The sequence below is a fragment of the Meleagris gallopavo genome, chromosome 5, assembly GCF_000146605.3.
Source record: "Meleagris gallopavo isolate NT-WF06-2002-E0010 breed Aviagen turkey brand Nicholas breeding stock chromosome 5, Turkey_5.1, whole genome shotgun sequence".
In the NCBI taxonomy this organism is placed as follows: Eukaryota; Metazoa; Chordata; class Aves; order Galliformes; family Phasianidae; genus Meleagris; species Meleagris gallopavo.
In genome coordinates, this window is record NC_015015.2 from 10,367,558 (window position 1) to 10,384,353 (window position 16,796).

A 16,796-nucleotide genomic window follows, 5' to 3' on the forward strand; every position below is an offset into this window, starting at 1 on the left:
GGCGCCCCGCGGCCCGTTTGTCCTGCTGCTGCTCGCTCTGGTGGGGCCCTGCGCGGCCCTCGTCAGGTGAGGGATTGGGCGGCGGCGGCGTGCGGAGGGCTGGCGCTGCTGATTCATGGTGCTGCGGGGTTGGGGTTGTGCTGGGGCTCTGCGCAGCCCTTATGGAGGTTTCCCTCTGCTGAGATGAGGGTTGCCGGTGATTGGGCTCTCCCCATCTTTTTGGGTTGGGTGTGCCGTGTGGTGCTTCAGGATCGGGGATTGTCTGCCTCATCTGTGTCTTGCTGGGGCCAGGCTGCCTTCTTTAGGGGGTAGGAAGTGTGATGGGTGCTCAGCCAATAGAGCCCCTGTAACCGGGTGTTCTCCCCTGCCCCACAGGATCCCCCTCACTAAATTCACCTCCACGCGCCGCATGCTGACTGAGGTGGGCAGCGAGATCCCCGACATGAATGCCATCACGCAGTTCCTGAAGTTCAAGCTGGGCTTTTCTGACCTGGCTGAGCCCACTCCAGAAATCCTCAAGAACTACATGGATGTGAGTACCCAGCCCTGCTGTCCTGGCTGGTCCTGGTGCTCCTGGCAGAGCTGTGCCACCTGCTGCAGCTCAGAGGACCATTGCCAAATCTTTCAGTTGCTTAACATCATTAAGAAGTTAAAAATAATAAGCATGGTGCCACTGAGCTGCTGGATTTGCTGCTCTGTGACCTATTTCCTTCCATCTTTCCCATTAATTGCCGTGTATGGTAGTTGTACATGTGGACCTGCAGGCTTGGTGGTGCTCCTAGCATTGCTGTGCTGCACTCTGTCATGCACAGGTGCCAAACCTGTCCCTGCTTTCTCCTTCTGAGTCTCCTTGGAACAATCCTCTGGTGGATGCAGGGATGTTTCCACACCCAGATAGTAGAACTAGCATTGAAAGAAGATCCCAGATAGTGCAGATGAGATCTTATCACAAATGCGTCTGTCCCACGCACAGCCCTCACCTGGGGACAGGGAAGGTGCTGGTACTACTCCCCAGGCCCTTATGGAGCCCCATCCCATAAGGAAGAGTTGTGACTGTTCAAGCAGTGGTGTTGAAACCAGCCCCAGTGTGGCATGGGTCTGGGGTGCTGTGCTGCCAGGACTCAGGTGTTTGCCCTGTACTTCAGTGTGCTGAAACACTGCCAAGCTAAAGAACCTTGGCAAGAATTCAGGTGTTGCTCCAGAACATACGTAGCTTCAGCTGAAGTGCAGTCTTGGGTTCAGGAAGAAAGGGGAAGTACCCACCTCAAGTGGGGCATCTTGAAGCAGTCATAAGGACCAGCCAAACCTGTGATATTGGGTAAGTGTCTGCTGGTGCTCTCTGAACCTAATAGAGCCTGAGAAGAGCTCTGCTTGCTGGAAGAGCTGCAGGAAACAGACAGCCACCTCATGTGGTTCCCCACAGGTTGCTTTCATTTGTCTGTGTATGGGATTTATGTGGCCACCATGCCACAGCCCTGTAGGGCAGCTGATTTGGCTGTTGTTCATAGTAACCTGTGCATGGGTGAGTTTAAATGTTCTGTCACTCAGAGGGGATTTGACCTTGGTGACAGAGTGGAAGCTTATAGTCAGTTATTTTTAGGTGGGCTGACCCCAGAAGTAGTGAAGTGAGTGCTGGCTCCCCACTGCAGTTAGTGGCAATGAGTTATTAATTACTCAGTGAGAAACCAAGTGTTCAGGAGGTGCACTTGGAGTAGGCACCTTTATTCCTGTTCTGAGGCTTCCTCCCCCAAACTGATCACACCCAACTTGAGTACTGGTTATGCTCCTGCACCCCAGGGCTCATCAGCAGTACTGAAACCCTCATGGCAGCAATGGGTATAACCCCATGTGACTTGCAGTTCCTCCCCAGACCTGCCAGCACAGCAGCTTTCCAGCCAACTTGTGCTGTTCTGGCTTTTCATCAATGCAGGTGCTTGCCCTGCCTTCCTCACAGCTTTTTCTTTCCCTTTGTGAGCTGTACTTCTGCCTGCACACCTTCTTCCCTTCCATGCTTTCAGTCCTCACTACAAGTGCCCATCCTGCTTCTCCTCCCCATTTATGCTTTTTCTACCTGCAGTAGTTATGTTTGAGCACTTGTAGAGCCCATCACTCTCATGAGTGGGACAAAGGCAGTGGCTACAGAAGAAGCCAGTCCCTTTTTTTTCCCCCAAAAAAGCCTTGAGGAAGATGTCATTATTTTCTTTGCTATTACATCTGTTACATTAGCTTGGGAGTGTTTATATTATCAGGACACCCCCCCTCCACCCATGGGTGTGGGTACCAGACAAGGGTTCCTTGTGCCCATCCCATGCTACTGCAGCAGTTATCTCTTCAACTCAGGGTGGCTATGTGGGATGCACTCCATTATCACTGGGCACCTCTGCTCACAGGGCTCCTTTTTCTTTTGCAGGCCCAGTATTACGGTGAGATTGGCATTGGGACCCCCCCACAGAAGTTCACTGTCGTCTTTGACACAGGCTCCTCCAACCTCTGGGTGCCATCAGTGCACTGTCACCTGCTGGACATCGCCTGTTGTAAGTGTCACAGCTTGTCCTTCCCTGTGCAGTGCCAATGCGGGAACTAACGTAATGAACCTGCCCCTGCCATGAACTGGAAGCCCCTAGCTTGCATCATCATCATGTTCTCCTGCTGAAAGGACGACCTGGCTATAGCAAAGTAGCTAATAGACTCTGCTGATCCACCTGGAGGGAGGGAGGAGAGGTCTGGGCTGGTGCCAAGCCTTCCCTGCCCCTCTAGTTCACACCCTCTCTCCTAAAGCTGCTCCCTGTTGCCCACGCATGAGCCCAGCCTTCCTGAGCAGCCTTGCTCCTGTGGCTGGGAACCAATGAATGCTTCCCCAGGTTGCTGGGTTTCTCCCCAAATTACAGACTTGTTTCATTGCGCAATGGTGGGGGGGGGAGGGGGGAAGGGCAGCTTCTTGCCAGATCTGATATAAACTGTCCTAGTTTCTGTTTTATTGTTGCATGGAGCATGTGACTGCATGTTTATGGGTTTTATAATTAACATGAACCAGGTAGTCACTCTTCCCTGTGATGAGAACATCTAATGAATTACATTCTTTTCTTTATTTTTTCCTCTGCTCTGTGATGTTACTATGAAATAAACCTCCACAAATGCAGGTTTCAAACCCAGCTATGGTGAAATGCCATAAAGAAACCACCATCTGTGCTGTTTAAGTGGCAAGGGGAACTCCAAGGGGCCAACAAAAACAAGTGAGAGGTGACCTCCAATGGCTGTTAAGGGCAGAGAGGGAATCTGAACTTCTGCCCTGTGTTGTACAGCCCTATAATGCAAACAGCATAGGTTGTGGGAAAACAGTACTGTTTTTTAATTTGTGTAAGCAAAAATGGACATACAGATTTCCAACTTGCCTTGATAAGACATTAAGTCCAAGTGTTTGTGTCCAGAGCAGAGTATATTCAAAGCCACCCAGCTCTCCATGGCATGACAGGCAGCCATAGGGACATCTGTCTCCTTGTCTAATGTGCCCTGACATGTGCCAGCCATGTATAGTCCAGGCTCTTAATGCACTGTGGCCAAATCCTATTGAAGTGCCAAATTGGATCTCCCTGCCTGATTCCCAGACCTTCTCATTACATTCAAGCTGGCCCTTGCAGCACCAAGTGTCTTTGTGCCCCAGGCATGCTGTGTAGCTGGGTATTGAGTTATTTTGTGGTTAACACTGGGGAGGCAAATAGCAGATGTTCCTGGTGCATTTTTGAGGTGTGTTTTTCTTGTGACTGAAGCCTGTTTGAGGTGCAGAGGAATATTAATGCTCATGTCCATCTCTTCCCCTCCCTGCTTGCAGTGCTGCACCACAAGTATGATGCATCCAAATCCAGCACCTATGTGGAGAATGGCACTGAGTTTGCCATCCACTATGGGACTGGGAGCCTCTCTGGATTCCTGAGCCAGGACACAGTCACAGTAAGTAATGGTCAAGTTTCCCCCTGCCAGCTTTTGGGAAAAGTACTTGAAACAGCTTGATTTCAATGGGTCTCACTTCTGGAGTGTTCCACTTGTATCAAGCATTCTTCAGTACCGTCTTTCAAAGTGTTTTGAAGTGAGAAGGTAACTACACCTGAGGTGGGCAGGGCTAAGGAAGGGATTAACTAGGGGGTCAGTGAAAGCAGAGCTGAGCAGGAGCCATGCTGCAGGTGTGCTCTGGCCATCCTTTTTTTTTTTTTTTGACCCTGGAAAACTCATATCCTAACTATGTGCACCAGGACCAACCTGCAGGCTGCTGCTGATGTCCAACTTGCTCTTGGCTGACATTCTGATGGCAGGAAGTGTTCATGTAGGCAGCCGATGGCACACAGAACACAAATTGGCTCCATTGCCACTGCAGAGCCAGCCTCATCCTGGTCCTGTGTGGAGTGGTGCCTACCCCTTCAAATGTCTTAAGGGTTTCCCATCAGCCATTGATGGGCTGGCTGGAGGTCACTGAGCTGCTCGTAGCTTCTTGTCTCAATTTCCTTCCAGCAAGTAAAGGCTGAATACTTTGCTATATAAAGGGTGTGTACTCTGGAACTTCAGGTGCTCCCTGGGACAAATGCACTTGAGTGTACCAGCTGCTGGTAGTCTGTGGGACACGTGCTTTCAAGTTACTGGCTGTCCTTGCTGGAGTAAGAGCATATGTTTGCCTAGGGGAGGGAAACTAAGCATTGTGAATAAGCACAAATCCAGAGCTTCTCAGCTTTCTGTGTTAGTTTGAGCTGGAAAGTGTTAGGCTACTAATGCCATTAGAATTAGAAGAAAAGTATCCAAGCTAAAGAAGAGCCTGGAGTTTTGTGCAAGCAAGTAGTAAATGTTCTATAGCTCATCCTTAGAGTAGGTAACTTGGAAAATGGATGGGAGCTGGGGGAGCTGCTATTCATTCTTCATACTTGTTTTTTTTCTCTACCACCTGGCTTTGGGACCACTTCAGTTTCATGACGTGTTCTTCAGTGAGCTTAGAAAAACTCTGTGAGAAAACAGCCACCCATCCAAACCTTTGCATACTTTGTTTACTGAGCAGGCAGAGCAGCCTGCTTGGGCCCTGCTGGTTGCAGAGCTGGTTGTATGGCAGCTGTGCAGGGATGGGGAGATCTGGAAGGAGCTCCTGCAGGCATGGAGTAAGGCAAACAGCAGCTTTATTGTCCTGTGAAAGTGTGGGCTGGTTTAGGCACTTTCCAGCTTAATGCGGGGCTGAAGTGAGTCAGAAGGAAAATTGCAACTTTTTTCTGTAATTATCACCCTAATGCCTGCTTGCTAATTAGCTCTCTGCTTCCCAGCAGCATAGAGGAAGAACTTTGTGCCTGAGCTTGTTTGAGGGGAGTGAGGATGGCTGTTGGCAACCAGCACAGCTGGTAGTGCTCAGTTTCTGTGTGGATGGGAGCAAGAGGAACCTCTTGCATGGCTCTTGGGCAGCACTGTGCTTCTAGTGCAGCAGAACAAGGGGAGATCAGAGACCTTCAGACTGAATATCATGATGATTCCCCTGGGCATTTCTTCCTATAGGCAAGCTTGCAGTCTGTGGTTTTGGAGTACAGACTCTCTGAAACAGCCTCCAGAGTTGCTGTCTCAGCTCCAGCCATCCAGATGGATGGAGACAGCCCCAGAAGTGTATGGTAGCACTGGCATACTACTGAAGGGCACTGGTTGGTGGGTGGCCCAGAGTCCCCCTGCTCTCTGAAGGTGTTGAGCGCCACTCTTGCTGTGGAAGAGCAGTGCTTCATGTTGCCATGCTCCTTGTTTGCCATGTGGCTGAAGATGCACTTGGGTCTCAGTCCTGCTGAGGATCAAGCACAGATGGGCAGCGTCTCCATGAGCCTGCTGAGATCCCACCACCAAGTTGTCATTAGCTTCTTGAGCCGGAATAGGAATTCAAACCAACTCAGTCTTATCTTTGTTTTCCTTCAGTGGAAGCCTTATTGATTTTTTTTTTTGAGTTGCTGCAGGACCAGCTTTGGATAGCTGCCCTTCGTGGAGGGTGGCCCTGCTGTGCATTTTCTCTTCAAGAGGTAGAGCAATTGCTGTTTGAAACAGCTTTTGAAAGCTATAGGACTTACAAACGGATGTGTTGCTGTGAGCTGTTCTGGCCCACATCCTGCCATGTGGCTTTTAGCTTTTGCAATGCTGACTTGCCCTTTCTGATCTGTAGATACCATTAAAGCCAGCACCGCCTGCCCAGTCAGTCTGTCTAACCCTGAGGGGATGTTTGTCATTTACAGGGATCATTATCTACCATCGCTGTCTGCCATCAGGTGGGCAAGGCCAAGCTGTGCAGTCCAGCCTTGTTTACTACAGGGCTGCTTGCTAGTGCTCTAATACAGAGACCAAAACTGCCTGTGTTGAGCCAGAAGCTGGGCAGCTTCTGCATTTCTTCCTGGGAATTGACCCTTGTGCCATGTCCAACGTGGAGAGGAGTTTCAGCTTTCCAGTGCAGATGGTCCTTCTAATACTGGTCCTTCTAATGACCTCTGTATTTGCCTTACTCTGATTACTATTTCTGCGCCAACATCACTTTCCTTACTGGCTCTTCTCCTGCCACAAGAGGTCTGTGTGAGCTGGTCTCTTTTCTGGACATGAAGCAAGATCCTGGGAATATTTCTTGTATTTGGGTGATTGCAAAGTTCTTTAGCAGAAGTGGGAAGAATTGGTGGTCCCAACTGGGTATGGATGCAGCAGCCAGGTGAAGGAACATGGGTATGCTTTGGATGGATAAGGGAAGGGCTATAGAGTGAGAGGACAAGCCCTGCACAACAAGGAGGAGTTACAAAATGGTTTGACCAATGCTAGAACCCAGCAATAGTCTAAGAGGGCTGAGTGAGGTGCGCAGTGAGTGAAGGGAAGCTCCTGCACATGGGGACACAGGGTTTCACAGGTATTTGAGGTGCTACTGGATAGCCAGAGCGGGCTGTCCCACCAAGGAGGGTGGCACCATGTTATCTGTTTTCAGTTACTTACGAATGCAAGGACAAAAGCATGATGGTGTGCTGAGGGACAGCCTGTGTTTAGTGAGGACCCATATTCACCCTAGTTCTGTGGGTCATCTCTTTTCACAAACTCTTTCCTTCTGTCCCCTCTACCTACAGCTTGGTAACTTGAAAATCAAGAACCAGATCTTTGGGGAGGCTGTGAAGCAGCCAGGCATCACCTTCATTGCTGCCAAGTTTGATGGCATCTTGGGCATGGCATTCCCAAGAATCTCTGTGGACAAGGTCACGCCTTTCTTTGATAATGTCATGAAGCAGAAGCTGATTGAGAAAAACATCTTCTCCTTCTACCTTAACAGGTACTGCTGGGTTTGGTGGCACCATATCTCACTGTCAGGATAAGCACTAGTATTGCTGAGGGGGTCTCAACAGGGATGTCTTGCTGGAGTGGGAGGGCTGAACACTTTGCTTTTCGTTAGTATGGAGTAAGGAGAAGGGAAATAGTAAAATGGCTGCATTTCTAATCTTAAAAAAAGCTGAGTAGATCTGCTACCTGACTTCTGAAGAAGAGAGAGGCTCTTTCCGGAGGAAAGAAGTAAAAAAATAAATAAAATAAAAGGATTGCAGTCATAAGATCACATGCAACTAGGGCAGCCCTTTTTAGTGGGGTAAACGCAGCCCCAGTCTGCAGCTGATATCCACAAACCACGTGCCTGTGTCACCTTGTAGACAAGCACTGATGATGGGGCTTATCCTTCCTCCTGCTCTGGGAAAACCATCTACTGTCTTGACCAGTTGTTGCCAACCCTAAGGTACCCCAAGCACCCACTTCAGCTCAAAAAGGAGTACATCTGGAGAGGGGAGAGCAGAGAGGGCTACTACTGGCAGTTCCAGCACTGTCCCTCCCCTATCACCATATTTTTTCCCATCTGCTCAGCAGCGGTCTTTTATCTGACAGTAACCTTGAGGATCCAGCTCTGAGGCCATTGGCTGCAGTGGATTTGGGCACAGATACTCTGCAGGATGATTTGGAAAATATTCCAGTTTTCCCCTTCCCTAATCTATCTCAGAGTACTTGTCTTTATACTGATATATAATAGGGCAGTATAAGTTATTTACCTCCAATGTTACTAATGCTGTGCTTCACCTCCAAACTCCCCAGTGTGTTTTGGGGATGCGTGGAGGGGTTTTCCTCACCTTACCCCCCTGATGATGGTGATTTGTCTTTCTTTGCAGGGATCCCACAGCTCAGCCAGGCGGTGAGCTGCTGCTGGGGGGAACTGACCCCAAATACTACCGTGGCGACTTCAGCTGGGTGAATGTCACACGCAAAGCCTACTGGCAGGTCCACATGGACTCGTAAGTCCCATCGCACCCCTGTGCAGACAGCCCTGTCACGCCTGAAGCAGTGCTGAGAGCCTCCTGTGTGTTAAACTCTGAGCTGTCGGTTGGCAGCTGTTGATGAGCAGGATGCAGCCCCAGGAAGGCAGCCCTTGCCTGAAGGGCACGGTGCGGCAATCAGTGCGCATTGTTGGAGGCAGGGGGAAGGGGGAGCTGCCGGCCAGCCCTGCTGTCTATTCTGAGCTCCCCCACGTGATAGAAGCTAAAGAGCAGGCTGTGATCAGTGTGTGCTTCTTTACTGAGGGCTGCTGCCCTCCCTGGTGCAGGGTTTTAGTTGTCGCCTTCCCTAAGCCATGCTGCATTGGCAAAGCCTGCAGAGATCAAGGCGAGGTTTTATCTGTCTGCACCACTGTGAAACTTGATGTGGGTGAGGAAGCCAAACAACTCCTCCCCTGCCTTCTTAATGTATGTGAATCTTTCCCTTGCTTACAACCCCTAAAGCTGTCTTAGCACTTGGCTAGCACTTTGCTTTTTACAGTAGTGTGGGCACAAACCCCTACCAGTACACATAGCAATCTAAGGTATCTGCAGAAATGCAGACATGCACCAAGGCACCTATTTAATTTCAGTCATGCAGAGACTGTGTGGAATCGGGATCTATGTGTAGCAGAGAAACAACCCTGCTGCTACGTCAGGATTTGAGTATCCATCCTTCTCTCAGGCCTTCCGTGGCTATCTCTTGCAGTCCTCCCTGCATGTCTGTATAATGCCCAGGCTCAGACATCCCCGCTTTAGTTCAGTTCTCTGTAGCTCTTGTTGGGGCATCTCTAAGGACTGTCTACTCTCTGGACATCTCTCCCCAGGGTGAATGTTGCCAATGGGCTGACTCTTTGCAAAGGGGGCTGTGAGGCCATTGTGGACACGGGCACTTCTCTCATCACTGGACCCACCAAGGAAGTGAAGGAGCTGCAAACTGCCATTGGTGCAAAACCACTCATCAAAGGCCAGGTGAAGCCACTTTGAATGTAATTGCACCCAAATCGTTTAAGAGATGCTGGTCTCCTGTTCTCTGATCCCAATCTGTGCTCCAGAAAAAGCCCCCAGCACCGGAAGCCCCCTTCTGTCCTTGGAATGGAGATGGGAGCAGTAGGAGGACTTGGTGCTTTGGGTCACTTCTGCCACTGATCTTGGGGAGGTGGAGGAGAGGGATGTGAGTTGCAGCTGAGGCCAAGGATTCACATTAATGAGAGTCCAGAGGCACTTTAATTACAAATACATCTAATGCAAATGACAGCCCATCCGTGCCAAGTGTTTAACCGTCATACTTAATCTCCCAAGGTCGTCTTCCTCCCTGAAATCCTGGAGGGATGGGGATTGTAGGGGCTCAGCAGAGTTGGACCTGAACCTGCCATCCTCTGGCTCCATCCTTGCAGACCTAAACAATTCTTAACATCCTTTGGCCCCACTGCTCAGTGCCCTGGGTGGCAGCACACTTACCCCAGCTCAGGATGCTTTGGCTCCCTGAGATGAGAAATGTTTTGGGAGGAGGGGGAAGACATGACCATTCCAGGTGAGTGACTGTTGTTTCCTGAGGGTTTGGGAGCTACCATCTGATGTCTTGGCTGCTTTTCTTTCAGTACATAATCCCCTGCGATAAGATCTCGTCTCTGCCTGTTGTCACACTCATGCTAGGTGGGAAGCCCTACAAGCTCACTGGGGAGCAGTACGTCTTCAAGGTATGTCCAGGGCAGCTTTTGACAGCCCAGCTTCTCTCCCAAGACCTGATTTTGTCTCTATTGCTTGGATCCAAGCAATGAAGTCCAAAAATCCCAGAACAGTAAAAGCAAGCCTGGACCTGGCACTTGGTGAAGTGAAGCCTGAAAGATTGTGGTGGTGGTAGTGGCTGATGGGTCCAGGAAACTTCCACGTCCTGCAGGAGCAAGCTCTCCTACATGATGCTCCCTGCTCAGGGAGGGGAGAGAAGGAAAGGGTAGGCAGTTGAATGCTTTCTACAGATGTTTTGCCTTTTCTATTGACTTCTGATAGTATTATGCTGGCCTCCTTTTAAAGGAGGCCTCCAGTCTTGCATGGAAGGTAACTGTTGTCTCATGGCTTACGAAGATCACCTTGTGCAGATTTTCAGGAGTTTCAGCAGTGGCTTTTACTATTAGCAGCTCTTGCAAGCTGCAGATCCCAGGATGTGAGAGAGGCTGAAGTGCAGCTGGGGTTGGCTGGTACTATTTGCAAGTCTGTAAGGTTGTGGGGACCTCTGGCTGAAGTTCTTGCTCTTCTCTAGGTTTCTGCACAAGGAGAGACCATCTGCCTGAGTGGGTTTTCTGGCCTGGATGTCCCACCGCCTGGGGGCCCTCTCTGGATCCTGGGAGATGTCTTCATTGGCCCCTACTACACTGTCTTTGACCGTGATAATGACTCTGTTGGTTTCGCCAAATGTGTCTAAGCGCCTGACCCCCCTCCCCTCTCTCTGTCTCTGCTACACACAAACACTTGCATACACACACAGGAGCTGTAGAGAAGCTGTAGAGAAAGATTATCAGGATTAGAAACCCACTCAGTAGGGGAAAAAAAATACCAAAAAGGAATTCAACTAGACTTAAGGTTACAAGGAAAATAGTCATTGTTATTGTCCTGCTAGCTACTTTTCCCCTTCTGAGTAAGTGGTGCTGGGATCGTTGTAGTTGATAAAATCAGCTGGACTAGCCCCTTGCTTACTGCTAGATGTTTGAGTATTTGTTTTTAAGATCTGCTTTCAAAGCTGAATGAGCCCCCAGAGATCCTGGGGAGGCAGCTGGCTGGCTCTGTTCCTGCAGAGTTGCTGTGCTGGGGCTTCACTGGGGGAGAAGGATGGAGAAATCAGGTGGTACTTCTGGTTTGTCACTGAAGTGGGGATCAAGCCCATCACTCTGGGTGAGGAAGCAATTGCTAGACCTCCATTATTTGGTGCTGGTTTGATCCTCAGAGAGTATGTCCTGGGCTGAAGCAGTAGGGGATTGTGTAGCATGTACAGGATTTGAGTTTTGGTATTGAGGGGCTCTGTTTGTGTGTCTTGTGTTTTGAAGGCACTAGTGAGAGCAGGGGGTGTGATGTCAGCACGCCTGGCCTGAGCCTCTCAGACCTAGTAGGGCAGGGACTTACAGGAGGGTTCCAGGCAGTGGGACTTTTCAGGAAGTAAGAATACAAAGGGGGGGGGGGGGGGGGAGGGTCACAATAGGTTTTAATACAAGTCACTTGATTTCATGTCCATGAAGGCCCAGCCTTGTGCTGAGGCTGAGCAAAGTCACTAGGCCCAAGTTTTCTTGGGTTTGTTGAGCTTCTCCCAGGTTTTCCTTGCTAGCTTCTTCCAGAACCAGTGAGTTGAGGGTAATGTTTCCTAAAGCTTGTAGATCATTTAATTGCTTTGGAAAACATTACTCATAGTGTTTTGAATGTCCCTAAACTCAAGAAATGGTTGGCAGAGGCAGCAAGTCTTCCAGGCAGGAGGCTGTGGGTTTGCATTTGCACTCCTTTTTCCCCTACTAAGTCCCAAAGCCCAGGGTTTAACATCCTCCCTACCTGGCATGTTGTTCCCATGTTACTAACATCAGTGAGATCTCTGTCCATTTACCTCCTGTGCTGTAAAGCACCAAACAAAGCATTTTCTTGTTTTGGAGAGATGGTAGCTGAAACTATGTTTGTAGTTCCACATCTTTGTCCTGGAGATCCAAGATCTGGGCATTTGGATGCGTTTGTTTCATTGGTCGGGCATCAGTAAGCATACACCAGGTGAGCAAGGAGACAGTGGTAACTGGGAGGATGGTAAAGTGAGTTTTTAGTAGAGATCAGAAGAGTTCCTGACAGCTCCCAGTCCATGCTGAGAGGGAGAGTATGGTCATTGTTTTCCCACATCCTGAGGTTAAAGAGGTAAGGGACAGAGCTGAGGGTGGCAAGACAACCACCAGCAGGTGTGTGAATAGGTAACTAGTCAAGGTGAGGTATGTATACATGTGAGTTACATCATCCTCAACAGTAAATCTACCATGAGCTTTGGGACATGAGTGGGGAAGAAGTCTACGGATGAACTATGAGAGGGCAGCTGCGGGTAGTGAGCACCTAGCCTGCAAATGTTGCTTGTCTCCACCTGCTGTAATAGTCCAGTTGGCTTTATAAACATAACTGATGCTATGGAGGTGTCTTTTGTGGACAGCAGGGACATTTCTAATGTGTATATTGTCCTATATAACTCTGGATGTGACGTATCTGCTGCTCCCAGACCTTGCTTTTGCCTGCTCACAGACCTGCAACCCTGGATCTGGATTCCTGTGGACTTATGCTTCTGATTAAGAACAGAGTGTTACTGAAAAAAAAAAAAAACTGCTTCAAAATCAACAGCACATTTCCAGAGAGCCCACTTCTTGATTATGTACCTGGAACACCTTGAAGTCCTGCTAGACCATCTGCAAGCTGCAGGATTTACCCAGCACAGTGAGATGGCATCTTGAGTACCCATTTGTTTTTTTTTTTTTCTTTCAGAGCTGATATGGGGAACATGGAGGGGGACAGTGGGTTTTGAATGTTCCATGTCAGATTTTAGCTGTGCAGAACTGGCCATCAGACAGCAGCTCTGGTGGATATGCAATGCCTTATAGCCTCCGTGGTCACCCAGTGCACAGCCCAGAGCCATACCCTAACTAACATATCGTGGGATAGGCTGGAGGAGCAGTTGGGTGTGACTGCATTTGCAATACAAATCATAGTCTTCACTGAAATGGTTCTCCTCCCCTTGTTTCTTTTATCTGTTTTTAAACCAAACTCTAACTGTGTGACTTTTTTTTTAATCTAATTTGCTGTCAGAATTATTGTCTCATCCTAGAAAATTGAAAAGAAAATACAGTATTTCCCCCCCTTAACTGTCAGTCTGGTCTTTTCTTAAGCAGTTCAAGGTGTTGAAGGCCTGGTGTCTCCCAGACCTGAGGGCTCAGTATTGCTGGTAGCTCACTTGTATAGACTCGTACATGTTTCAGCAGGTTCTCTTGGTTAAGGAAATAACTGGCAGGCTGTTAGGTTTCTCTGTTTCTGTGCATTAGAAACAGCATCTGCAGAGTGACGTGACAGTTCCACCTGCTTGTTGCTGGGCCAGCTAGGACAAGCTTTTGCTAGGCTTTGAACAAAATGTGGTCCTATAGTGACTAAGGCAAGACTAATTCCAATTTAAAACCCGTTAAGACATGGAAAAACCCATTAAGACATGGAGTTTGCATTCCTAGAGTCTGGTGATGAAGACCATGGGGTGTTTTCTTTTTTTGGAATGTAGCAGAAATCCCTTTCTCTTGCCTGGCTGAGTGGCTTTTAGTCCTTGCACTGCTGTATGGAAACTGAAGATGGTGATGCAGAATGAAGGCCCCATGTGCCAGGTGCAAGATAAGAGCTAATCCCTGCTTTGGAAAAAAAAACATCTACATAAGTAAGGCAGATGCAGCCAAGTCCCATCCCACTTTCTGAATGCAGATCTAAGCGTGCAAAGAGGTTAAATGATTCCCTTACTGGCATGTCCAGAGCCTCTATTCCTCTGAGATGCTCTAATACCTCAATCAACCCCTTTCCTATGTTAAAGGGATGGCTGTAACCCAAAAGGATTGGCTGGGTCATGAAAACCAACTGTTCAGCCCAAGGGGAGATGTCATTGATAAAATATGAGGGTGTTGTTTTTGCAGTAGGGATCGTGCCTGGGCCGTTAATCACGCCGTGTTAGACATGGTGCCTCAGCAGGAACAGGTTCAACCTTGATCTTGGCCAAGAGATGGGGAAGCCAACAGCCAGGCTGTCCTCAGCCAGGCTGTTCTCTCATGCTTTGCCATGGGGAGCAGAAGGCGCTCAGCCTGTGAGCAGCCTGGATTCGGCCCTGGGTTATATCACCTGCAAACTCTGGTTTGTATCAGTTCTCGTTTACTGCACCACCTCTGCAGAACTCCATCTACGTGACAATTTGATGGCTTACTGCTTATTAAAGTGTCTCCACTAATTCAAAAAGGATAAATATTTTCCTTCCGCCTCCCCTCTGCAGCAGGGTGCCTGGTCTGATCCTTCCTCTGTTACCTCTGGGGTTGCTAAAAGGCTGCTTCTCCCCCAGCCCACAGGGAGGGGAGTCAGACCTGTGTTTATGGAGGCAGTGTGCTGCTCTGGCTGGCGCAGCAATTTGTTGCATTCAGAAACTATTTTAATAACCATGAATGACTAAGCACGTTGTTTGGGACTGGTGACTCCTTTTTCCGCTCTTTCTTTGATCTATTTATTTTTAGGCTCCACTGGGAGGGGAAAAGGAGTAGAGGCTGAAAGCCACAAGACAGGAGTGAGAAACCCAGGGAGAGTGGGAAGATGGGGTTCACCTTTCCAAGCTGCTGCCCACCTCAGTGCTTGTGAGGCTTGGCAATCCATCAAAGACTTTCCAGGGTAGAACAGGAGTGAGTGCTGAGGTGCCTGCGGTCTTTCTCTTGAGAGAAGCAGGGTTGAGTCCTGCTGATGTCCTTCCAGGAAGCTGGAGCAGGATTTGAGGTGGAAGTCTCGGTTCTCACAGTATGTCTTCCAGTACTCCATTGTGCTGTAGCATATGCATCTCCAACATGGGTACAAAATTGCTTTAGGATAGGAAACGCCTTCCTGTTGTGTAGCCCTCGAAGTAGAGGGCTCTCTTTCACATGCATATATGACTTTTAAAAACACACAAAATAGAAGCATATAAATAATGCATAATTTTTTATTATTCTTATCATAGAACTGGGCTTAGGTTGAAAGGGACCTCAAAGTACAGTTTCAATTCCCCCTGCCATGGACAGGGTTGCCACTCAGTGGATCAGGTTACCTGGGGTCCCATCCAACCCAGTCTTTAAACCCATCATCTTCATGTCAGCATGTGCCCTCCTCTGTTGGTGCTATGCTTCCAGCACCACCCTGCTGCCTCCTCCACATCCTCTCCAATTTCTTTCTCCCTCTTCATCCTCTCTCCTTTGCTGACGTTAGGAAGAGAGCAGTACACAACTTCTGCAAGACAAACAAACAACAGGCTCATCCTGGGCTGATGTAAACCTGTTGTTTGCGAGTGGAGGAGCCAATGACATGGGAGAACATGAGACACAGGTGGGGCTGTGCCCTATCCAGGCTGGTACCTGTCCCCTGCCAACACCACGAGATGCCTCAGGGGAAAGCCACGAAGGGAATTTGGGATTCAGGAAGCCTTTTGTCTCATCCCTCTGGTAGACACTGGTAGTTACCCATGCTGACACTGTTGTGTCTCTTAGCTACCTGGTTTGATCTCTGACATCCCCTGCAGGCTTGGCTGCACCAAATAAACCTGTTGGCACCTTGTATTTCCCCTTCATTTTTTGCCTTATTTCCCACTATTAAAGACACTGATCTTCTATGGGACCATGTGGTTCCCTGATGATCGTTTTTCACTGTGCAGATCTGAGTTTTCACTCTGGGGCTCTGAATGTTTAGCCAATACCCAGGACCTTGTAATTTGTTACCATGAGGAGGAGAATTAATGGCACAGTCAGAAATTTTGTGCTACTCTGCTTATTTACAGGGCCTACATCCAGGATCCAAGCCGGACTGCCTATTGTGTTGGCTTTCCAGTTGGTTTCAACACACACAGTAGCACTGTGGAATTTAGGACCTCACCAGCCCACCAAGCCATGGGGCAGTGGCATATCCTAGGGCAGGCAGCAACCTGCCTGCAAAAAGTTGCATTGCTGCTGCTGGAGGAGGGATGCTCTGCAAGGTTGCAGGCTGCAAAAAGCTGCTCAAGTCAGTTGTTGTTCCTTAACTCAGCATGTTGTGGGCAGGCTTAAAGCACTTAGTGAGGATTTCCCTTCCCCTGCAGGTAATGCCTGCGTAAGCTTTTATTTTACCCAACTCTTCACAAGCCTTAGGGGCTCATCTGCAGGATTTCTCTGAGCTTTCTCTGCTGCCCTTCTGCAGCTGCCATTACAAAGCCACCTGCGCCGGGCTGGCCTGCAGGGTGACATGGTGTGTCCTCCTGAGTGACCTGCCTGTCCCTGCTGCTCTCTGCCACCGCAGCACTCACATTTGGGTTCCCACACAGCTCTCGTGGCTCTTGGAGACCCTTTTTGTAATCCTGTGCCAGTGACCATGGCCGGGTCCTCCTGGCCTCATCCATCCTTCGTGGCATCCCTACTGCCCACCCTAGAGCAGCCACGGACCTCGCATTGTGCCACTCATATCATGAGCTCTGCTCGGTGCCCACAGACACTATCACTTTTCCATCCACCCGAGGGCACAAATGGCACTGTTTGCCCCACGTCACCCCATGATTTCCTGCCACGTCCATGGGAATAAAGTACCATGGTCTCTGTGGGTGATGCTGGGGCTGCGGGAACCAGCCGGCTGCCCCTACCGGGCTGCTCCTCATTCCAGGAGGCACGAGAAGAGCAGTGGGGCCGAGCCTTCCCGCAAGAAGCACATTCGGGGCGCTGCCCACCCCCTAAGTTCCCCCCCCATACACAC

General features: G+C 49.4%; 1 protein-coding gene across 1 annotated transcript; it reads left to right on the forward strand.

Moving 5' to 3' along the window:
- Position 1: 1 nt before the first annotated feature.
- CTSD (cathepsin D) lies at positions 2-13,183 on the forward strand (the record flags this gene model as incomplete). The annotated part of the gene is made up of 9 exons (XM_010711093.2): positions 2-66; positions 376-532; positions 2,411-2,534; positions 3,830-3,948; positions 7,098-7,297; positions 8,175-8,297; positions 9,143-9,287; positions 9,917-10,015; positions 10,576-13,183. Coding segments are annotated over 9 exons (1,194 nt in total), but the record flags the coding sequence as incomplete, so codon positions are not given.
- Between the last annotated feature and the right edge of the window lie 3,613 nt (positions 13,184-16,796).